Here is a 26,123-nt window from a genome sequence, read left to right as displayed (position 1 = left end):
TGTGAAATCTCTATCTGTTGTATGACATCTAACATTTTTACGGATTGGATTAAAACTCTGGATCGCCAAATGATAGCACAAAGACCCGTAACAAGATCTCAGACAGTAACAAAAAGCAATCTGTCATTTGTCATTTTTTCAAGTAACTGTTCGAGTTTTTCGGAAGCAATGTGAATTGCTGTTTATTTGGACATACTATACATGTCTATATTTAATCATGAAATAAGGCTCCTTTATTTCTATAGCATGTTCAATTCCTATAACGAATTATGCGTGACTGTTTGCCAAAATTCGTTGTATGTGTATAACGAACTAAATTTCTTGGTCCCTTGAGGTTCGTTATAAACGTGTTTTACTGTATTTACATGTCACAGTTGATTTGATATTCAAGGACCTGTTACCATTATCACAAAGTTGTCAACTGATGGTCAAACTTGTAAGACTGGGCTTCAAAAGATGCAGGTGGATGAAAATTATGGGAAAGTTTAATGGTCACCATGTTGATTCTCATTGAGAAATATTCTATTTCTTTGTGTGATAAGAAGCTGGGCATATTTAATACTTCTTCGTTTAACATGACATTACTTACATGGATTGACCAAAGTTAACACGATGGGTGTTTTCGTTGAAGCAGAAGACATCTACTTTTTCAGTAGTCTCCATGTAAAACTTTTCTTTCATTCATATTTTGAACTAGTTTTTTTTTTTTTTTTTATTGAATCTGAGTTTGGATTATGATTATGTTGACCTAAAGGTATTTTCAGTTGTCTAGCCATTCAAATGATCAACCAAGTTTGAACTTATAGGTCATCATGACAACTAAAACAAATACAGAATAAACACATTGAAAAAATAATTTCATATTTCTACAACATTTAGTTCTGAAAATAAATATTCAATAAAGCTTGTAACTTAGACATATTTTCTATTCAACAGAACTTACACAATTTGCATAAAATAGCTTTTCATTCAATGGTTACCAGGATAAATTGTTTTTAGACACAATATTAACGTTTTTCAAACAAATCAAATTTTGGTTGCCATGGCAACTTTAAAATGCGAAAAGAAATAATTTTGCTGTGAAATTCTAACAAATAAGTTTTTATCAGTTTCCTATTATGTATTCTAGTGGTTGACTAAACTGTTAATTCTGTTATGTAATGAAATTTGGGCAGACCAAAATATATTTGCTTATTTCAATGACATAAAATAATCGAAAAAAGGAGCTAGTAACCATGGCAACAATTATGAATCATTAAATTTCTGGCATATACATATTCTTAGGTTCGTAATTCAGAAGTTCTCAATACTATGAATTTGTGATATATTTGTTTTTATTCACTTCAATCCTTAAAAACATTTACTGATGATAGGAATTTAATATTTTTTTTTTCAAATGTTCGAAATTCTGGTTGTTATGATAATGTCATTATTCGTAAAACATGATTTTTGTCAACATATTTGGAAAGCTTATATTCCCATGTTTCTAAATATATGGGTTGCTTACCAAAGAGTTGACTGGAAAAGGGTGAAAATTCATGTTGAAGCAAAATGATAGATTTTCCTTAGTGTCATTAAGAATTCCTTGGGAGCTAAGCGGTTAAGGAGTTGTTTCCTTCTCCTTGTAATAATTGGCTACCTGACAGAACTGAGAGGTCCATCAGATTTTAAGGAAGTATATCCCTCTCCTTGTAGTTGCCATGGGCCACCTAACAGAACTGAGATGTCTGTGACATTTGAAGGAGGTGTGTCCTTCTCCTTGTAGTAGCTGTTAGCTACCTAACTGAACTAAGGGCCCTGTCACATTTGAAGGAGGTGTGTCCTCCTTGTAGTAGCTGTTAGCTACCTAACAGAACTAAGGGCCCTGTCACATTTGAAGGAAGTGTGTTCTCCTTGTAGTAGCTGTTAGCTACCTAACAGAACTAAAGGCCCTGTCACATTTGAAGGAGGTGTGTTCTCCTTGTAGTAGCTGTTAGCTACCTAACAGAACTAAGGGCCCTGTCACATTTGAAGGAGGTGTGTCCTTCTCCTTGTAGTAGCTATTGGCTATCTAACAGAGCTGAATTGCCTGTCACATTTGAAGGTGTGTCCTCCTTGTAGTAGCTGTCAGCTACCTAACAGAACTAAGGGCCCTGTCACATTTGAAGGAGGTGTATTCTCCTTGTAGTAGCTGTTAGCTACCTAACAGAACTAAGGGCCCTGTCACATTTGAAGGAGGTGTGTCCTTTTCCTTGTAGTAGCTATTGGCTATCTAACAGAGCTGAATTGCCTGTCACATTTGAAGGAGGTGTGTCCTTCTCCTTGTAGTAGCTGTTAGCTACCTAACAGAACTAAGGGCCCTGTCACATTTGAAGGAGGTGTGTCCTTCTCCTTGTAGTAGCTATTGGCTATCTAACTGAGCTGAATTCCCTGTCACATTTGAAGGAGGTATGTCCTTCTTGTAGAAGCTATTGGCTTAACCTTAAAAGAAAAGAGGGGCCGGTCTCTTATCAATCAATGTGATTAGAGTAAATGTGTATTGCCCAACAATATAAGCACATCAGCACAGAAACACACACTAACACAGGTAACAATGTGTCAAACTGTGCAATATCTTCATCAAAGGTTACATAAGGTAATTAGCATACAAGTGTTGTTTAATGGTATTCATGGTATAAAGTGTATATTTATACTAAAAGACACATAGGGAAACCTTAGCTATAACATTCAAAATTCAAGATGACCAACTATCAGCCATGTTGTTTTTAGAAATTGATCCAAAAATGGATATTGCACAACTATAACCAAGGGAAGCCTACGTATAGGAAATTTGAGAATAATCTCTCTAGCGCTTCTCAAGAAATAGCCACATATAACAATTTTAAAAACAATACAAAGAGTTAAAAGAAACACAACTTCAACTTTACGGTTTAATAAAGTAATATTTATAAGCAATTTACCTAAATGTGGAATGCATTAGTTAATATATTAACTTATATTGGACAATCTGTCTTTAACAAAAGACGACTTGTTTGGTCACCAGGGATTAGGCAGTCATCATATGGGCTATGTCCTGGGTTGCAAGAAAGTCCCTATAAACTCCTGCAATTTGTGGCTTAACATTATCATGCTGAAAGGTCAAGTGGTGCTTTGAAAGACACAATATCATGTCTCAGGATCTCATCTCTATAGCATATAGCCATTAAATTCCCATTTATGATCACTAAAGGTTTTTTAAATCAAGGGAAATTTGTACCCAAAACATAACAGATCCACCCCCAAATTTGTCATGCTCGAAAACACATGCATCTGCAAGCGATCGAAATAATGTGAATTGAGATTCATCTGTGAAGAGCATGGACCTCCAACATCTCAAAGGAAAATGTATGGGCAAAAGTGCCATCAACCATCGCATATGACATGCTTGACATTGAGGCATTATTGGCACACCAACATACTTGTCGCAGTTTATTTCTCACAGCTTTTGAATGGATTCGACAATTTCCATTTCCAATGGTATTTTCTGCAATTTTGGCTGCAGTTAATCTCTTGTCATGCAAGTGGGCAAGCCCACTGACCCAATCTTGATGTCATGACGTTATATGTGGACGTCCTGATCTCAGTCTGTCATCAACTCTTCCCCAGTGTTGAACCATAAAACTAACAGACTCATAATCCATTTGTGAACTCGGAAGTGAGAAGCAACCTGCTGCTGAATGCTACCTCCCATAAGCATTGCAACAGCACGTCCCCCGTCAAGTTGGGATAGCTGTGACATATTTGTAAAAACAATTAATGACTGCAAACGTATTGGCAATCACATTAGCAGAAAATTGACACTAGTTTGAATGAAAAAGAATATAGGTGTCAGGGTTCGAAATTAACTATAAACAACTAGCAAAATTCCAGCTAAAATCTGGTAATTGCTAGCTGGAAAATAATGAACTAGCAAAATTTTGCGAGTGGAAATCACTATTTTTGACGAAACATCTGCCACAAAATGCCTTTCTCCGTCTGCCTTTAAATGAGTAAATAGGTTACAAATGCTAAAGTGACATAGATTATCAATACATTCGGAATTCCTCCAGTTTTTCCCTTGATAGTTATGTGTAAACCGAATAAAAAGTTGTCTAGGAAAACTCTACGATTTCTGTCTGCTCATCATGTGAAACGCGACATATCAGCTATGTTAAAAAACTTTTTCAAAAGGAAAGCATCTGACAGTGCTTGCAATGACCAAGACAATAATCAACAGCCACAGCCTGGCCCTTCTGAAAAAAAAATCGTCAAAATCGGAGAGCATTTCTCCTGACGCTGCTGATATAAAATCACCGCCACAACAACATGCATATACGGCAACGTTAAAAATGGTACGGAAATGAGAAAAAGAATTGAATATTATTCTAGGATACAACAAATCATCTAGTAACAATGTTGTTAATACAGTATGGCGCAATGACTGCTGAGAACACGGAAGATAGTTGTCTTGATAATAATTTATTGAAATGATCGTTAATGTGAACAATTTTTTAAATAATATAAATTTGGGTACAGTTACATTTATAAATGGATCTGATCATATGACAGTCAGATTAGATGTAGCTCATACATGAAATAAAGAAAACTGATAAATTCAAAGTTATATAGATTTAAAATGTTAATACAGGTAGCAATCAGCCATTCTTATCCAATGTCTTGGATAACTTTTCCAATATCACTTAGTTCCTGAAAAACTCAATATAACAGTAAATAAAAGTCAAAACTATTCACCAAAAAATTGCTAGTTTGTTCATCATTTTTGCTAGTGGAAATTTTAGGCTCTAGCAATGGTTTGCTAGTGCCTAAAACAGTTAATTTCGACCCCTGGGTATGCATTTGTACAGTCATTGTATAATGGTAATTTTAGCACACTGGATGTGGATAAGTTTTGGTCACAGGTGACCCTAATATTTTTCTCACTTCTTAGAGGCTATGTATATTCAATACAAATAATTAACAATTAAAGAATTTGCATTTCTTTATCCTTTCAGTATATAACCATCAAAATCAAAGATAGCCCTCTGTCAACAAATATTTTTCCTGATCAACAAAGCCCAAGTAGGTAACAAAGAAAACTTAAATATGAAATATGAGAATGCTCCATTATGCCCTTCTCAAGAATAGTGAAAAAAGTACCCGGTAACTGCTTAAGTATAAACAGAAGAAGAATCTGAAGTCATCAGATAAAAGTAGGTTAAATTTTGATTATATGGTTCAATGACCACCTGTTGAGGACTGATGAGGGAATAATAACTGTACACTATTATACAACAGTCTTGTTTATTGATCAGAGGCACAAAGGAAATTTATTTATATTGAAAAAAGAATAATCAAAGTACTGAAATTACTGAATGTTGATAACATATGTATATTTGTCGCTTCAAATGCAAGATATAATTACCCATCGCATGCAGAACAAACACTTAGCAGAAGATGACTATCAACAACCAAATTTTAAATTTTGAATACATTTTTCATTTAATCAGTGAAACCTGTATAAATGTACAATTCACTAAAACAATTCAAAGTTCCAAAACAAGAGATTCAAACTGGTAATGATATTGGACCTGGAAAACAAGAAAATTGTAAAACAGATTATGAAGGGTTGGTGGCTTGAAAGTTCAGGTTTAAGTACTGTAAAGGTGTTTACAAAATTTTACAACACTACAGTTGTGTTTTAGTTTTTGTAGTGACATGAAATATGACTCATCCCTCAAATTGAATTGCTCACGCCTACCATAGACCTAGCCTAAATAATACTGTCTTCCAGATGTTGCTATTAACAGTTTTTTAATCCTACACCAGACATACTTTACCTGTGACAGGTAAAAGTAAGTGAGTGTATTATAATTGGAATTCAGAGACATGTTCTGTATGGAATGATTATATCTTTCCATTCAAGTGTGGTGTAAATATGAAGCAACAATTTGTTAACCACATGCAGAGACACACAATGCATATATATATATATATATCGGATCAGTCACAAAAGGACTAGAAAAATCTTCCTCTTTGATGATACATAAGAGCAATTATCAAAGGTTGAGTTAATTTAAAGTCTATTCCCTGAAATTTGATCTTCACTGAAATCTGTATATATTGTATCATTACTATATAATGCTTGCCATATCTTTTATTTTTACGAGACTTTTGGCCAACAGTAACATTGAGGTAAGAGAGCCCAATAAACCCTCTGTAGGGAGCCACTCTTACCTGCCTGTCGTACTTGTTCACAACCAGAAATACGTCCTTCTTTATCACCAATGCCACAGATGAAAGTGCAAGATAGTGAGGAAAGGGAAGGAGGGACTCAATAAAGTTATGGTTATTATCACACCATGAAAATTGGTATTTAAAAGAAAAAACTCAGTTTCATTTCAGTAATAATTACCATAACCTTAGTATGCAAAGTCATCTTACCATAGCAAAGACTGTCACATCCCAGCGTAAAATCTAATACAGGGCAATAAAAGGGTAGAAATTATACCCATGGGGAAAATTTGAACAACAAAATACATCCCTTAGACAGACAACGAAGGATGTGATGCAGACTACTGACTAACACACTAGGGAACAGCCACCGACTGTGCCACAACCAAAAACCCAAGAGAAAAAAGGTCATCAGAAACTGATGCCAAAGATCAGTATATGTGATCGGTCCTCGCCAGAAGGCGGTTGACATGATCTCCTGAAAGAAAGAGCCTGAAAGGATAGCCCAAGACGTAGCAAGAGTCCTGACCTCATCAGCACTAACCTTGAACCACCCACAGATCCCCTAATCGGAGTGATCGTAAGCAAAGCGAATCACCTCACAGATCCATCTAGAGATGGACTGATCAATAATATCCTGCTTACCTGTGGGATGGACATAAACAATCGAGAACTGGAACTGGTGCCCCAACCCCTCCTTTCCCCAACCTTGAGGAAGACATGACAAGGCATGAAGTTCACTGCATCTGAACCCTGTAGGCCAAGGCAAAGAGAAAAACTGTCTTGAAGGTAAGGAACTTCAGAGAGACATTCTCAAGAGGCTCATTAGGGGCTCTAGTCAAGGAATCTAACATGAACACTAGATTCCATTGAGGGGTTAACTGCCTGACACTAGGTCTGACCAGACCAAAGCTCCTAAGCAGAGCCAAGGAGACAAGGAAGAAGTGCTGACTTCTTGCCTGCCATGAAAGGCAAAGACGCTGGCTAAAGCAGAGAGATAGCCACCTATGGTTCCAAGTGCAAGATTGCGTTCTTTGAATAAAGACAAGAAAATCCACAATCACCGGAACAAGATCCTTGAGTGGACCAATCTGCCTCTCACCACAACAATCATGGAACATCCTCCATCTGGATTGGTAGATGGCAGTAGAGGAAGACCTGATTTACCTTGCGATGCTTGAGTCAGGCCTCTTGTCACAAGAGCCTCCAAACATGAAGGTGGAAATCTGAAACTGTAAGTGCACCACATAGGACCAAGGCTGCCAAAGGAGGTCTCAATTGAACAGCAGCCACAAAGGCTGGTCCACCAACAGAGCCAGTAATTCTGAATTCCAAAGAGAGAGCAGGAATGTTCTTCAAACTTCTGGAGCCCCCTGCCCACCAGATTGAATGGAGGGAATGTATCTATTGCCCAAGCCTGTGGATCTGGGATCAGAGAGACATAGATTGGTAACTGAGCATTCAGTGCTATGGCAAACAGATCTATGTGAGGTCTGTCTGACAAACCGCTCAGATCACTGAAGGTTTCTGTCAACATCGGCTCACGACGCCTGGAAAAAGTGTCTGCCAGGATGTTCGAGCTGCCTGAAAGATGCTTGACCTGAATTGTCAAGTCCATCTCCTTGCAAAGCAGAAGAACCTTGATAGCCAAGGCACACAGCACACGGGATCTGGTGCCCCCGTTTCTCCAGATAAGCAACAACTCCTGAAGGGATTGCAGAGCTAGCAGAATTGCTCTCATCTCCAGCACATTGATGTGTTCCGAGAGCTGTACCTTGGACCGTTCCCTTGACCAGACATGGCTGGCCAGGTAGGCCATCGGTCATAGGAACTCAAGGAGAAAGTCCTTCAATGACTGCATTAAGGGATGCATTGCCTCCCAATCCTTTGAAGATGGGACCTGGTTGGTTAGCAGGAACATTTGCAAGGGTCTGATGTGAAGACATTCCAAAGGAACCACATCTGCCTGGGAGTTTAGATACTCTGGAAACCTGAGGAACCTATGCGTTTGAACCCGAGACATGTTCCTGAAGGCTAGAGCAAAGTCTCTAGTATTCATAAACTTCTCTGGTGGGAGGAGAATTCCGTATTGAAATGGTACCCTAGAAACACAAAAGTCCTGATAAGGGGATACCTCTAGCTTCTCTCTGGAGAGCTTCAGGACCAAGGGGTTATCATGCAACCAATCTCTGACCATGTGTAACATTAGGAAATCGTTGAAGTTTATGTGAATATCTATACCCTGCGAGTGCAGGAAACTCGCCACCACCGTAACAGTTTGGTAAAAACCAGAGGAGCAGTTGTGAGGCTAAGACATGGCCCCGAACTAGAAGACTTTGCCGTCACAAGTAAAGAAGTACTTCCTTGCCGACTTCTTGATGGAAATATGGAAGTAGACATCCTTCAGTTCAAATGAAGTTGACCACATAACCTCCCCCACAGAAGCGACTATGTCCTAAGAGGTCGCCATTTTGAAGTGAGGAGAATCCATATGATTGTTGAAAGCACTCAGATCGATGGGTTGGAGGTACCAAATAGCTCAGCAATGTGGTGGCTTCTGGGACTGAATGAAGTAGGCAATCCCTCTCACCAAGGATAAGGGCAATGTCTTAGCATAAAACATGCATGCCCGGAACAAGGTGGGAAGCCTCAGCTACCATCTCATTCTCAGCCTCCTCTCATGACAGGGATTCTCCATCAGAAGGAGCACCATCAGAAGAAGGAACTTTTGATAGGTCATCAACCTCGGAGCACCAAGGCAAAAGATAGAGAAGATCACACTCTGCTGTGCCTGATCCCTCACAGTCAATGGGTTCCAAGGTATCCACATCCTGAGGAAGGGATGCCTTAGGAACAAAAGGGAGTCATTTGAGCCATCTCCAGTCTGAGCAATGTGGACACCGTGCAGGGACATTTGCCAGGACACTTACCCACCTTGGCCTTAGGGCATGAAGAAAATCTGGATGCCCTAAACCCCTTGAACTGAGCAGACAAACATCAGAGAGTCTCTCCTCTGAGCAATAATGGCACTAGGGACATGCAGACTAGGGTCCGACTCACAATAAAAATGACTGCACCCATCCACCAAAGATGATTACTTGCCATCATAATCAACATACAACATTGACTTAAACAACAATAGAAATAATAAAGGTTAAAAAATGCTGAAAATATGTGAAAAGACTGTATCATAAAGGAAAACCAACACATATATAAACAGCAAACCAGCGAAAAACACGAAGGAAACCAACGAAAAAGGCAACCGAAACTCATTGCCATATGTCTGAACACAGATAGAGGAAACAGAGTCAAAATTTAACGGCCAACACAACAACAAATGGGAATAAAAGCTGTAAACTCACTATGAAAATGAACCAAAACCACAGCACAAAACGGAGAATACTGCCTGTATGTGTGGAATGTCGCCAAGACTATTTGAAAACGGTATCAAGCTCACAGACAACTATATTGGATTTGGCAATTACCAGATTTTATTAGCACTTCTTAAGAAGAATTTTCAAATTTGATGTAATAATAAACTTCATCACTAGAAAGAAAAGACAAGAATGAAAAGATCAAACTTTTAAAGAACAATTAAAAATAAAAAATGGTGGCGCCAAAATCCCTCTCTGCTTGTTAAAACAAGGCAGTGCATGCACACCTCTAATTCACCATAATCATTAGAATGTATAGTTGTAGAAAACGAAGAAGGCTGTATTTATACCAGTCCAGTGATAATCATGTTTGTACGACTGTTAATGACTCTGTACCTGTAATATACCGTATTATTACGAAAGGCCCATCGATCCCTACAGCTAGCTATAGTCAGGTAAGTCCCTGCTATAGTGTATATATATAGTCTACGCTGATAAAGCCTTGAGAGGCTTGCTCTTAGTGAGATCCCGCGCATTGTGGGGAATTATTTGACCCTATATTATGAATGACAATAAACTGCTACTTACAATTCCTTTCAGAAAATATCGATAATCAGTTCTTACGGCATCTTGGGATAGTCTTTTACATGCATCTCGATTCACTATCAGATGTTCGAGCATCTGCTAAGGTAGCAGTACACAGTTTCTCGGTGTGGCCATGGGTGATTTTTTTGCTCATTAGATTACCCCATTATAAAGGTTTTAATTAAAAATGAAAAAAAAAATCCTTGCTAAAATTGGTCCTGTCATGTTAAAGTGGACAATGTGGGGTTTCATTTTTTTCAGGATAATATTTTAGCTTTGTGTTGGAGATTACTATTTGGGCAGTCTCGAATCTGTGTCTACGCACCAAAAACTAGCTTTACAGGAAGTGAAATTTTCATAGTGTTTACATGTGGTCATGTTATGAAGAATTTCCGAGTTGGAATTTGCTGAAATGTAAGTACTTTGTTACCACGACAGTGTTGTTGATTGTAAGATAGGTGATAAGAATTAAATTTCTCCTTGAAAGTTGTAGTGTTGGATTGGAATTAGCAGTATTTTTGCATTTTTAGCATTTTTTCAGTAGGTAACCATGACAATCAAATGTCAGAAATCAGAGGAATTTTTTTTTTTACACAAATTTCATCTCTCTACTGTTAATGTAATTGTTATACAGTTTATAAATATATATACATGTAATGATGTATTTTTCATAACCAATCTGCTATACCTGTATATCTCAAACATGACAAATAATTTCAGGAAAAATGCAAATTAACTGTTTACTGCTACCTAACAGACGGTGCATTGCCGGGTAGCGATCGACGAAACGTTTGTCGCTTAATTGTTTCGGTAGAGACTTTGTTAAACGTCTTCTTAACCTAGATGAAAAAACGTGCAGTAAACAATGATGGAAACATTTTCATATCCCGCCGAATTTTGATAAGTTGCCTGAAGATGACGATGTTCAGAGGACCTTCTAGACAAATCGTGGCCCTGTTTTGTTCTGGTATGCACATCTGGCAGGACGCTTAGGTCGACTGTAGCTCTCCGACAGTCCAGTTCGAATTCGCGATCTCGTGGAGATTGTAGGGATGGGGGCCGTTTCGGTATCAGGTTGTTTCGGTACTTACAAAATAAGTCGTTTCGTTATAATGTTAATAATGTTTTTTAAGTTGTTTTGTCATCAATAAATGCAGCTCGTTCAATGTAAGTACCGAAACGACCTTTGTAAGAACCGAAACAACTCGGTACTGAAGTGTAATACTGTAATAGGAAAGAGTAATGAAGAAAGACATCCTAAATCTTCTGTCTCTTTTCTCAAAAATGATTGTTCTGTCTTTAGCTGGACTAAGGGAATTACCATTAGCCAATGTTGACCTGTAATTTGTGCACTACTCGAGATCCCTTCTTCACAAAATGTTAAAGCCCAAAGACAGCACCAACTAAGGTGTGATATCTTCAAAGGAAGCATCTCCCCTTGGAGATGTCAATGGCTGTTATATCGATGCTAGTAAGACGACACTTGCCAGCCTATTGACACTGCACACACACATATGGTCAGGGCATTGTCATACATATAAATGCATATGGGTATTCTATATGATGACCCAACCAGGGTTTTCCATCAGAGCCGGTCGCCGTCCAATTTGACCGGCTACTTTGATCATTTGGCCGCCTACACCTATCCAGTTCCGTACACGACTACACCTACACGGCAGGCCAGCCTCCTACTTTCACTACACAGCCTACTACTAACAAAATTATGGAAAACCCTGTCCCAACCCACCCTTTCCAATAACCCACATCCCTCCCCATATATGTGGTCATTAAGTACATGTATTTTATTCATGTAGTCAAGCCCTCGTAGTTAAATTAATTATTGTAATACTTTAATATACAATATTCTGTCGAAACTTTAAAAAAAAAAGAAAATAACTTATCTATTAAAAAAATGTAGAAGTCATAGTCTAAAAATACTAAGAAAGGCCTTCTAGAATCATTTAGAAGACATTGCCACCACAAAAAACCTGGATATTGATTAATAATTACCAACCCCATGACAGATTAAAACACTGAAAAATTATTCAAAAACAAGTGATGGAGAATATGAGTAATAAAATTGACTTGATACAAATCCCTCTCGGGAAAGAAAACCTATTGAAGATTTAGCGACATACCTACACCAGTATTCTTGAACAATATACATCATGTCGACTAAACAGTGGCAAAGGGTGTGAAGTAAATACTCACAATTTTTCTTTTTTTTTTTTTTTTTTTGTGTTTTGGCCTCAGTCATGGTATTATAACTCTACTGTAGACAATTTTAAAATTCATACACATGCAATATCGTTATACATTACTGATGCAGAACCTCGTTTGATCCAAAGACTTGCACAAAACACAATAAAAACAGTTGAAACTCACTGTCTCAAAATCCCTTATGTCAAAATTCCGCTTGAGTTGAAATAATTTTCAAGTCCCAATTTTTTCCCTTGTATATCTTTGTAATTTTTGTAACATCTGTATCTGTCTGATTTGACAAATTCTTTTGTGATTTTCCTTTGGTTTTACATCACTGATACAATATTCATTGTTTCATGGATACTGCCTTGATTTTATATTCCAAAGGAATGTGTTATATCTGACAATTACCTGTGCATGTCTGGTAAGCAGTTAGAATTGTTGTCTTTACAAGGCCCACAATATGAAAACATTTTTCAACAGATTGATATTTTGTACATCCTTAAAATCAATATATTTTTATATGGAGGTCAATCATTATTTAATGATATTTCCCCTTTGACTAATATTGATTAAGAATTAAACATTTCTAAAAAATACTCTCTTTTTTTCAAGTTCATAATACATGTAAACCCAGTGTGGTGACATTTCTATTTGTTGACCATCAAAGCTACATTCAAAAACTTTTGTAATATTGTTCAAATATTGTAATAAAACAAGGCTGGGTAAATGAATATGACAGAAAGCATTTTCTCTAACGAGGACAAAAACTGTTGAATGCTATCAGAAAATAATGATACAGTACCATTTCATATCAGAGATAATAAATGGAATTTGTAAAATAGTAAATTATAATTCTTGTGTTGCAAATTTTAACTTTCTTTTCTTATATGTAGCTTTGAAAAACTGTAAGATACTGACAAGACTTGAATGTCAAAGTGCATGAAAATTGTCTTATAAACAATTTATGTATATGTAGGCCTAGGCCTATCTGTTGCTTGGACAGTTGCCTGTTAGGCTATTAGCCATTGAACACAACATGATGTGCTTTGAATGGCAGAACTGAAGATGTGTAATGATTCTTGTTCTTTGTTGATGGTCTTTAGAGTTAGACGTTTGATTGTATAAAAAAACATCAAGTGCAAACCAGCTGATTACCCAGCTATACAAGAATTAATAGTATGTGTCATTGATGCATTTCTGTGTACATACTGTACTATTTTCGAGTGTATAGGTGCCTATGGTTTCTCCCTCTTCCTCATGCATCTGTCACTGATGTTCATCTCCGTTTGAGAATCATTTTTGCAATATTAAGCTTACCAATAATCATTCTCTAACGTAAAATGTTCTTTTAGATAGAAATTTATAGAAATTGATGTTTCCTGAAAGTTACTCAAGCAATAACTGTCAGAACTTTGTGTGAGTTGGCAGCAGTATGGCAGTAGTAAATTGAATTTTTTAATATGAGTTGTCCAAGTATGAGGTCATGTGACTTTAGTTACTATTTGAAGGCAGAGCATGGAAGGGCAAATCAGGTCCATTCACTATGAGTCTTTGAAAGGTACTAACAAGTCCAAACTTAGACACAAAGAAACAGGCATGAAACTGACCAATCAAAACACTAATATGTACAATGTTACATAATTGACCAGTGGACATCACACCCTAGGGTAACAACGTCACAACATACCAAACAAGCAACAAAACAATACAACTAAACCTAACATCACAACATAGGACACAATACACGGACATGTTTTCATTTTGATAATAAATAGCTGAAATAGTAGGTATCATAATATTAGTGATGGTTTTCTGGTTTCATTATCAATGATAAAATTCACTTAACATGTTAGATGCAAATCAGTTTGATTGTCTAAACGTTTTTATCACAGATTTTGATAAACGGTTTAAACCATGGTTTTATTAGCTCACTAGTGTACTATACATAGAGGTTTTCTGTGCACCAAAAGTGCAATCTTGTTAACAGAATTGCTTAAAGAGTATAGGAGAACAAAGTTGTTAAGATTTAGGAGGAAGCCGAAAAAACTGATAAAATCTAGTGATCTGTATTAGAGATATTGACGAATGTATTTAATGTCCGTATAAAACATTTGTATCATATTTGGAGGTGTGTAGTTAGAGTAGTAAACTCCACACCAAGAGCTGTGATTACCTGTAGATCCCTACACACCAAGAGCTGTGATTACCTGTAGATCCCTGCACACCAATAGCTGTGATTACCTGTAGATCCCTACACACCAAGAGCTGTGATTACCTGTAGATCCCTACACACCAAGAGCTGTGATTACCTGTAGATCCCTACACACCAATAGCTGTGATTACCTGTAGATCCCTACACACCAAGAGCTGTGATTACCTGTAGATCTATGCCTTTTTTCTACATCTATGTATACAGTACATACATACTTTGATCAAAAGTTGAAATATTTCAAGCTAGTATTTCATTACATCTATTCACTTATCATAAACACTACAGTCAATGCAGCTATTTGTAATGATCATTGTGTAAGGGTAATTGTCTGTGAAATGTCCCAGTCATATGCATTTAAATTGTATGCTCGTTAGTGCATTACACAAAGATATGATTGTGTTTACTTCACAAATTTATGTTTTTTTTTGGTGTTTGTTTTGCAAAGGGGGTCAAAGTTGAAAAGTGCTATTAAGGGTACCAATCTTTGAAAAACTTCTTCTCTAGTTTTCAAAGGCCTATAGGCTCTATATTCTACATATATGAAGCATATGTAACTGGCAACAAAGTTTGATAATATAAATGACCTTGACCCACTTTCAAGGTCACAGAGGTCAATTAACTAAGAATCGTTAAATGACAGTTTCTCAATTTCTAGAAGGCACACAATGATGAAAATTGATCATAAATCTTCTGTGGACACTTCCTATTGATTGTCATAAGAAAAACTTCCCTAAAAGTTCAACTTCCGGTTTTCGGTAGGGCACAAATTTGGAAAGAGCTATATAGGGTACCAATCTTTGAAAAACTTCTTCTCAAGTTCTGGAAGGCCTAGAGGCTTGATATTTCACATATAAGAAGCATATGTAACTGGCAACAAAGTTTGATAATGTAAATGACCTTGACCCACTTTCAAGGTCACAGATGTCAATTAATTAAAAATTGTTAAATGACAGTTTCTCAATTTCTAGAAGGCATACAATGATGAAAATTAATTATAAACCTTCTGTGGAGACTTCCTAGTGATTGTCATAAGAGAACCATCCCTCAAAATGTCAACTTCCGGTTTCCGAAAGGGGTCAAAGTTCAAATATACAAAATAGGGTACCAGTGTTCAACAATCTTCTTGTCAAGTTTCACAAGGTCTAGAGAACTAATATTGGGTTTATATTGATCATCAGATGTTACATTATAAGGCTTGCAAATATGAAAAACCTTGACCGACATTCAAGGTCACAGGGGTCAAATATGTTTGAACTTTTAAAAAGTGTATTTCTTCGTTATTATGTAGTTATATCTCCTTAACGTTTCAAGATTCAAAGTTCATCTTTTGATATTCTGTAGAGACTAACAAACAAAGAAACTTTCTCATATATTGTTATCAGGATAAATGTCAACTTCCGGTCAACTTGTCGCCAAAGAAGTGAAAAGCCCGCAAAATTGTTAGCAACAATTTCTTGTTATAATTAATCTGATTACAGGATGCTAATTTTTTATTTTGATAAATTTTGTTTCACACACAAATTTTCAGAATCCTGTGGTTTGATATCAGACTTTCCCCCTATATGTTCTTTCAGTTGTCTGCTTCCTTAGTACCTTGTCACAATGATATATAATGACTTGGCACTCAGTTTCTGACAATGACAAATTGACTGATAACAACGTGAGTGTTAAAACAACATCCCTGGTGAACTATGTTGATTAAACGGGGTCTTCCCCGAACACCAACTCTGTATATGGCAACATGTTTACATAGGGGGTCAACTGTGATGATAGTGGATTATAGGCTGTTTTAGAATTGTAGTACAGGTAACTTGCACAGGTAAATTCTGATAACTGTTCAGAAAACAGGTAAATCAGATGAATAAGTTCTGATTCTGATAACTGTTCAGAAAACTGAAAACTGTTAATAACTGTAAAATAAAGGAATCAAATATCTGTGTTAAATCTGTTTAAATCCCAAGCTATTCAATGGGAAATGTGTAAAAGCCAAGTTCATTTTGGGAAATTATCGTATTTCAATCTGCACTTTGAAAGATCAATATCTCAATCATAGCTTGATTTATTACTGTACTTTTGTCACAGATATATATTGTCAAATCAAAACTTTTGTCATATATATATTAGTTAATCTTGTATTTTCTCTCAGTTTTTGTGTAAATTGTAACTTTTGTCAAATATTAGTTAATCTAGTATTTTCTCTCAGTTTTTGTGTAAATTGTAACTTTTGTCAAATATTAGTTAATCTAGTATTTTCTCTTAGTTTTTGTGTAAATTGTAACTTTTGTCAAATATTAGTTAATCTTGTATTTTCTCTCAGTTTTTGTGTAAATTGTAACTTTTGTCAAATATTAGTTAATCTTGTATTTTCTCTCAGTTTTTGTGTAAATTGTAACTTTTGTCAAATATTAGTTAATCTTGTATTTTCTCTCAGTTTTTGTGTAAATTGTAACTTTTGTCAAATATTAGTTAATCTAGTATTTTCTCTCAGTTTTTGTGTAAATTGTAACTTTTGTCAAATATTAGTTAATCTAGTATTTTCTCTCAGTTTTTGTGTAAATTGTAACTTTTGTCAAATATTAGTTAATCTTGTATTTTCTCTCAGTTTTTGTGTAAATTGTAACTTTTGTCATATATTATTTAATCTTGTATTTTCTCTCAGTTTTTATGTAAATTGTGTTTAATTTGAGTGATATTATTATCTTTGTTGTTTGATACAAGGACAGTATGGCTAATGCTCAGATCAACGTTAAGTTCATCACCAACAGAAGAGGCGGACAGAACCTTTCACATAATGGATTCATCTTCAGACAGATTCAAAAGAACGGCAGCAGGACATTCTGGAGATGTTCGACCTCAGGCTGCTCAGCATCACTCTCGACAATCGACAACATACCAGCTAACTTCGGAAGAAATCCACACACCCACGCCTCAGACCCAGCCAGTGTTGTAGCCAAACAGATCATCAACCAGATCACCAACAAATGCGTATAATCGGTCCAGCCTATTCCGTCCATCTTTGAGGAAGAGCTCAATCAACTCGACTGGGATGACACTTCCAAGGCCGTGGTCCAGCGACTACCAACATTCTACACAGCGAAATTGTCTCTTTACCGTGCTCGCCGCAAGCACACTCCTCCACTACCAAAGACTTTGGCCGACATCACCTTGGATGGAAGATGGACAGAAGCATCTACAGGCGAACCATTTCTCTTTGACGACAGTGAACAGAACAACAGGATGATCGCATTCGCTTCATCGGAGAACCTGGCCGAACTTGCAGCATCTGACACTTTCTTCTGTGACGGAACATTCTACAACTGTCCAACAATGTTTCATCAGATTTACAGCGTCCATGTACAGAATGAAGGCACCATGACACCAGTCGTATACGCATTACTTCCCGGAAAGAGCCAGGCAATCTACAGCCATTTCTTCACCCTCCAGGATCACATGGCACACTTCGACATTCCATTCCAACCCACTACAGCCTTCGTCGATTTTGAGGTAGCTGCACACAATGGATAGAGGGAGATCGTACCACCTGGAACCACTTCTCAACCGAGGGACCCCGGACTACCAACCATCTGGAAGCTTGGCACGGAAAACTGAAGAAGGTACTGCATGCCCACCCCAACATCTACACCATCATCCAGACGTTTAAGGACATACAGAACATGAACGACATCAGCCGGATTCAGAGAGACGCAGGAGGCACCATTCAACCCCAGAAGAAGAAATATGCCAACATTGAGAGACGCCTGGCCACCTTGAATGACCATTACCAGACTGGGACAATCGACCTGATGACCTATGCCGATTCAGCATCCGAGCTTCTGCATCTTGGATAGAGTGTTTTGTGTTTTCTGGACTTATGGATTACTTGATTATCACAGGTTGTAAAAGGACATAATATCTAGATAAATGGATAATGTATTGTCATACATAGTGCTAATTCAGCTTCATTTAGGGGTTTACTATTTATATTAGATAATAAGTTGGTGTTCGGGGAATGAGCCGATTAAACCTATCAGAGTGACTGATTTTGTCAGTGTTTTAAGGGATCATTATCGGTATTTCAACATGTTACAAGAACTCCTTCATAAAATATGTACAGGAAAATTGACCTCACATGTTGTATTATACATCCACCATCAGGGCTTAAAGTGGCAACTGTCATGTTTACTTAAATTAACCATTGTTGACAGTTATGGACCTGTAAAATGTTTGTGTTGGGACTAGAATTTTTTTTTCAATTGAAAAAAGAAAAAAAATCTGAACACCAAATAAAAGTTGATCACCCTTGATTCACTTTTCCAAATGGCACAAAGATTCAATGGCTAGGTTTTAGCCTAAGAAGCCACTTGTAAAATATATGCACTCTGAGCCCTTACCACCACTCGACCTGACCTATATAGGTTAGTGCATTTAATTTGACACAAGAGTACATGTAGATGAAGATCTAGCACTTAGGTACTGGTTGAATTTGATAATTTAATTTGAGGACACTTACAATTTTCTGTGTTGCAGAAAGTTCATAATAATATGTAAGTTGATAATCCGTCTTTGATTTTTAATGACATATTTTTGACAGAAACAGGCGCTGTCTCTCTCACAAACCTCCTGTGCCGACTCAAGAATCAGAGACTGCAGAAATCTAGTCCAATGCCAGTAACAGTTTGTCTTCAATATTTTCATGTACTTGAAGATCAAAAGGTATTCTAACAGTTTGTTTGTTAAATTTTGTTTTCATCACAAGAGATCATGCTTAAGTCTGCATAAGAACTAGGTTTGATGGTTGTTTATTGATTTATGCATGCAGCCACAAACCATGGTCATCAAGATCTATCTTGGTACTCCTTGTTGAACATGCCTACTCTGAAAGAAGTTTTAAAAGTCGCCATGGAGTTATTTCATTCATTGAGTTTCATGTGCAAGAGTTAAAAAGACTTGTAAATATACTGTCACAAGAAATAGTGTAGTTGTGCAAAGCTGTTCAAATCTTTGAAAGAAATTTTCCTCTTCAGATATTCTCATAATGGAAAAGTACATGCAGTCAGATTGTCAAAATCAAATGACATGTTCCAAACTAAATTTAAAAAACGATTGAATATTCATCACATAACCCATATTGTCTACATGAAGGAGGGATCATTTGTTTAAATCTTCATGTATAGAAACTTTACGTGCTAAAAATGTATACGTGTTAAGAATATGTGATGATTCTGATGTTGTTAAATAGAACCCACCAATTTTTTTGAAAACATCGAAACAGGAACTTTTAGAATTTGGAACAAGGAAGGTGTGTATTAATAATTCTAATGTTCAAACCTTACAGCTGATGTGCACTGACACAACTGTAGAGTGGATTCCTATAGAAGAATGTAAACCTTCATCATCAATGTCATTGAAGTCGGAGAACACACAGTAAGTCGACCTACATTATTATCCTTGTTTTAGTGTCAAAAACGATTTAAACTTGATGACTAATTCAGAGAGTAGAAGCTGTTTATTGAAATTACTGAAGTCATGTATTTTCATTTGAATCACTACTCATATTTACTTAGCATAGTGCCTGACCCTAAGGGTAATGTTGATCTATAGTCATTGTGTCTAACCTCTTGTGCATCTCTGTAAAATTTTCACATTTAAAACTTGTTTTTAAGCTCCATCAGTGGAAATCAGCTCAATTTGGTCTGAAAGGATACATTGAGATGGCCCTGACTAATTGTGGTCTTTTTGGTGTCAATCTGAAATCTTATATGGCTGAGATGGTTGCCATCTAGAATAACATTTTTAAACTTCTTTTCAAGTTCCACTGATGTCATTGAGATGGAAATTTGTGCATATGTAAAAGACAAGAGATAAAGTGTTGTTGTGTGTTGGCTACTTCAACTTTTGAACATAGCCATGGAAACCATTTGTTAACATGATTGTGCAATCATAGTTTTTTCTGAATATCAAATGTTTTCAACTTCAGCTCAGACTTGCCTGAAATGATCCTCAGATGGTCCTGAATGAGTATATATATTTTCTTGTTTGGTCTGAAATCCAAAATGGTCACCATGGAAAAACACATTTTTTAACTTCATTTCCAGTTCAGCAGTTAAAGTGAAATAAGGTGGGAATGTTAAGGAAATGAAAAGAAGAAAATGTTGTTGTTTAATTTTGTTATCTTAACTGCTAAAATATTCTGAATTAATCATTTAATCATTGTTTACACTTCCAGTATTGGTATACTGTCATAGACAGGACTTTATAGTTAGGTGACAGTTACTGCCCATGTGTCTCTTGTATCACTGACAGGACTTTATAGTTAGATGACAGATACTGCCCATGTGTCTCTTGTATCACAGACAGGACTTTATAGTGACAGATACTGCCCATGTGTCTCTTGTATTACTGACAGGACTTTACAGTTAGGTGACAGATACTGCCCATGTGTCTCTTGTATCACTGACAGGACTTTATAGTTAGATGACAGATACTGCCCATGTGTCTCTTGTATCACTGACGGGACTTTATAGTTAGATGACAGATACTGCCCATGTGTCTCTTGTATCACTGACAGGACTTTATAGTTAGATGACAGATACTGCCCATGTGTCTCTTGTATCACTGACAGGGCTTTATAGTTAGATGACAGATACTGTCCATGTGTCACTTGTATCACTGACAGGACTTTATAGTGACAGATACTGCCCATGTGTCTCTTGTATCACTGACAGGACTTAATAGTTAGGTGACAGATACTGCCCATGTGTCTCTTGTATCACTGACAGGACTTTATAGTTAGATGACAGATACTGCCCATGTGTCTCTTATGGCTTGTTTTCTTTTTCAGAAATAGTATCAGTCTAACTGAAAAATTGTTCCAAATTACAGACACATTACAAGTAACAGGTAATTTAATTGCTACAGTAAGTCACAAGGTTGAAATCACAAATGATTGGCCAAAGATGCACCAAAATTGTAAATTACATGATCTGATGGACAGGGTCAAAAGGGGTCAAATTGACTTAAATTTCGAAGACCTTCTTACGATCAATGTGCAGATATGATAGATTTGATTAAATATTGTTCATGGATGGAAGAGTTTGTATAGAAAAATTACATTTTTGGGTGTAATTTTCTTTTAAATCAAACGTGGTAATAAACTTTAGCATGGGATGTTAGTTTACATCTATAGTCCTGATGAAGACCTTGCGACAAGGTTGAAACTGGTAAATAAGTTTCTACTAAATGGTAATGCTTGAGTATGTTGCGTTTATTATTCCCTCTCTATAATTAGTTCAAGTTATCTTACTTTATCAACAAGATTATTTCTGTGACATGATACAAGATGAATAGCAGTATTGTAAATTAGGTGACTGATAAGGCCCGTTGACCTTTTGGTGTTTCAGGAATTCTGGTTGACATCATTTTAGAATTTCCCAGAGAACTCCAAGGAAGGTATGACAGTAATTATACACATGCTTGTTCTGTATGTGTATGCTTCTGACTTTGTATTAAACTTTATATGTTTTACACATCTAATATGAGGTCACTGCAGACCAGTGAAAAATTGTTGCTTGTTATCTGCTCTTCCACTCTAATGTTATGATGTTATTGGCTGGCAGTTCCCCACACTAAGCCCCCATGTACAGGATAATGTTATGATGTTATTGGCTGGCAGTTCCCCACACTAAGCCCCCATGTACAGGATAATGTTATGATGTTATTGGCTGGCAGTTCCCCACACTAAGCCCCCATGTACAGGATAATGTTATGATGTTATTGGCTGGCAGTTCCCCACACTAAGCCCCCATGTACAGGATAATGTTATGATGTTATTGGCTGGCAGTTCCCCACACTAAGCCCCCATGTACAGGATAATGTTATGATGTTATTGGCTGGCAGTTCCCCACACTAAGCCCCCATGTACAGGATAATGTTATGATGTTATTGGCTGGCAGTTCCCCACACTAAGCCCCCATGTACAGGATAATGTTATGATGTTATTGGCTGGCAGTTCCCCACACTAAGCCTCCATGTACAGGATAATGTTATGATGTTATTGGCTGGCAGTTCCCCACACTAAGCCCCCATGTACAGGATAATGTTATGATGTTATTGGCTGGCAGTTCCCCACACTAAGCCCCCATGTACAGGATAATGTTATGATGTTATTGGCTGGCAGTTCCCCACACTAAGCCCCATGTACAGGATAATGTTATGATGTTATTGGCTGGCAGTTCCCCACACTAAGCCTCCATGTACAGGATAATGTTATGATGTTATTGGCTGGCAGTTCCCCACACTAAGCCCCATGTACAGGATAATGTTATGATGTTATTGGCTGGCAGTTCCCACACTAAGCCCCATGTACAGGATAATGTTATGATGTTATTGGCTGGCAGTTCCCACACTAAGCCCCATGTACAGGATAATGTTATGATGTTATTGGCTGGCAGTTCCCCCCACTAAGCCCCCATGTACAGGATAATGTTATGATGTTATTGGCTGGCAGTTCCCACACTAAGCCCCCATGTACAGGATAATGTTATGATGTTATTGGCTGGCAGTTCCCCACACTAAGCCCCATGTACAGGATAATGTTATGATGTTATTGGCTGGCAGTTCCCACACTAAGCCCCATGTACAGGATAATGTTATGATGTTATTGGCTGGCAGTTCCCACACTAAGCCCCATGTACAGGATAATGTTATGATGTTATTGGCTGGCAGTTCCCACACTAAGCCCCATGTACAGGATAATGTTATGATGTTATTGGCTGGCAGTTCCCACACTAAGCCCCATGTACAGGATAATGTTATGATGTTATTGGCTGGCAGTTCCCACACTAAGCCCCATGTACAGGATAATGTTATGATGTTATTGGCTGGCAGTTCCCACACTAAGCCCCATGTACAGGATAATGTTATGATGTTATTGGCTGGCAGTTCCCACACTAAGCCCCATGTACAGGATAATGTTATGATGTTATTGGCTGGCAGTTCCCACACTAAGCCCCATGTACAGGATAATGTTATGATGTTATTGGCTGGCAGTTCCCACACTAAGCCCCATGTACAGGATAATGTTATGATGTTATTGGCTGGCAGTTCCCACACTAAGCCCCATGTACAGGATAATGTTATGATGTTATTGGCTGGCAGTTCCCACACTAAGCCCCATGTACAGGATAATGTTATGATGTTATTGGCTGGCAGTTCCCACACTAAGCCCCATGTACAGGATAATGTTATGATGTTATTGGCTGGCAGTTCCCACACTAAGCCCCATGTACAGGATAATGTTATGATGTTATTGGCTGGCAGTTCCCACACTAAGCCCCATGTACAGGATAATGTTATGATGTTATTGGCTGGCAGTTCCCACACTAAGCCCCATGTACAGGATAATGTTATGATGTTATTGGCTGGATTCCCCCAACTAAGCCCCATGTACAGGATATGTTATGATGTTATTGGCTGGCAGTTCCCACACTAAGCCCCATGTACAGGATAATGTTATGATGTTATTGGCTGGCAGTGGCTGTACAGGATAATGTTATGATGTTATTGGCTGGCAGTTCCCACACTAAGCCCCCATGTACAGGATAATGTTATGATGTTATTGGCTGGCAGTTCCCACACTAAGCCCCATGTACAGGATAATGTTATGATGTTATTGGCTGGCAGTTCCCACACTAAGCCCCATGTACAGGATAATGTTATGATGTTATTGGCTGGCAGTTCCCACACTAAGCCCCCATGTACAGGATAATGTTATGATGTTATTGGCTGGCAGTTCCCACACTAAGCCCCATGTACAGGATAATGTTATGATGTTATTGGCTGGCAGTTCCCACACTAAGCCCCATGTACAGGATAATGTTATGATGTTATTGGCTGGCAGTTCCCTAAGCCCCATGTACAGGATAATGTTATGATGTTATTGGCTGGCAGTTCCCACACTAAGCCCCATGTACAGGATAATGTTATGATGTTATTGGCTGGCAGTTCCCACACTAAGCCCCATGTACAGGATAATGTTATGATGTTATTGGCTGGCAGTTCCCCACACTAAGCCCCATGTACAGGATAATGTTATGATGTTATTGGCTGGCAGTTCCCACACTAAGCCCCATGTACAGGATAATGTTATGATGTTATTGGCTGGCAGTTCCCACACTAAGCCCCATGTACAGGATAATGTTATGATGTTATTGGCTGGCAGTTCCCCACACTAAGCCCCATGTACAGGATAATGTTATGATGTTATTGGCTGGCAGTTCCCACACTAAGCCCCATGTACAGGATAATGTTATGATGTTATTGGCTGGCAGTTCCCCACACTAAGCCCCATGTACAGGATAATGTTATGATGTTATTGGCTGGCAGTTCCCACACTAAGCCCCATGTACAGGATAATGTTATGATGTTATTGGCTGGCAGTTCCCACACTAAGCCCCATGTACAGGATAACAGTTGCCACACTAAGCCCCATGTACAGGATAATGTTATGATGTTATTGGCTGGCAGTTCCCCACACTAAGCCCCATGTACAGGATAATGTTATGATGTTATTGGCTGGCAGTTCCCACACTAAGCCCCATGTACAGGATAATGTTATGATGTTATTGGCTGGCAGTTCCCCACACTAAGCCCCATGTACAGGATAATGTTATGATGTTATTGGCTGGCAGTTCCTACACTAAGCCCCATGTACAGGATAATGTTATGATGTTATTGGCTGGCAGTTCCCCACACTAAGCCCCATGTACAGGATAATGTTATGATGTTATTGGCTGGCAGTTCCCCACACTAAGCCCCCATGTACAGGATAATGTTATGATGTTATTGGCTGGCAGTTCCCCACACTAAGCCCCATGTACAGGATAATGTTATGATGTTATTGGCTGGCAGTTCCCCACACTAAGCCCCATGTACAGGATAATGTTATGATGTTATTGGCTGGCAGTTCCCCACACTAAGCCCCCATGTACAGGATAATGTTATGATGTTATTGGCTGGCAGTTCCCACACTAAGCCCCATGTACATAATGTTATGATGTTATTGGCTGGCAGTTCCCCACACTAAGCCCCATGTACAGGATAATGTTATGATGTTATTGGCTGGCAGTTCCCACACTAAGCCCCATGTACAGGATAATGTTATGATGTTATTGGCTGGCAGTTCCCCACACTAAGCCCCATGTACAGGATAATGTTATGATGTTATTGGCTGGCAGTTCCCCACACTAAGCCCCATGTACAGGATAATGTTATGATGTTATTGGCTGGCAGTTCCCACACTAAGCCCCATGTACAGGATAATGTTATGATGTTATTGGCTGGCAGTTCCCCACACTAAGCCCCCATGTACAGGATAATGTTATGATGTTATTGGCTGGCAGTTCCCACACTAAGCCCCATGTACAGGATAATGTTATGATGTTATTGGCTGGCAGTTCCCACACTAAGCCCCATGTACAGGATAATGTTATGATGTTATTGGCTGGCAGTTCCCACACTAA

At 37.9% G+C, this 26,123-nt stretch overlaps 2 protein-coding genes across 2 annotated transcripts in view; one reads left to right on the top strand and one right to left on the bottom strand.

Moving 5' to 3' along the window:
• The window catches only part of LOC132555214 (deoxynucleoside triphosphate triphosphohydrolase SAMHD1-like), a 50,222-nt gene extending 39,944 nt beyond the window's left edge, over nt 1–10,278 (bottom strand). The window contains exon 1 of the mRNA XM_060219570.1: nt 10,191–10,278. The gene's annotated coding sequence lies outside the window, so the exon portion shown is untranslated. The remainder of the gene's footprint in view (nt 1–10,190) is intronic.
• Nucleotides 10,279–11,091: 813 nt separating this feature from the next.
• Nucleotides 11,092–26,123, top strand: part of LOC132555208 (mdm2-binding protein-like) — a 33,553-nt gene continuing 18,521 nt past the window's right edge. Inside the window, exons 1-5 of the mRNA XM_060219563.1 lie at nt 11,092–11,154; nt 19,196–19,317; nt 19,940–20,028; nt 21,446–21,504; nt 22,005–22,053. Coding sequence (XP_060075546.1) covers nt 11,103–11,154; nt 19,196–19,317; nt 19,940–20,028; nt 21,446–21,504; nt 22,005–22,053 — 371 coding nt within the window. The 5' untranslated portion in view covers nt 11,092–11,102. The remainder of the gene's footprint in view (nt 11,155–19,195; nt 19,318–19,939; nt 20,029–21,445; nt 21,505–22,004; nt 22,054–26,123) is intronic.

Source organism: Ylistrum balloti, unplaced genomic scaffold (assembly GCF_031769215.1).
Source record: "Ylistrum balloti isolate Yb309-2 unplaced genomic scaffold, AGI_CSIRO_Ybal_v1 Utg370460, whole genome shotgun sequence".
Taxonomy (NCBI): Eukaryota; Metazoa; Mollusca; class Bivalvia; order Pectinida; family Pectinidae; genus Ylistrum; species Ylistrum balloti.
Note: the sequence above shows the minus strand (reverse complement) of the source record. Positions and strands in the feature narration are given on the sequence as shown.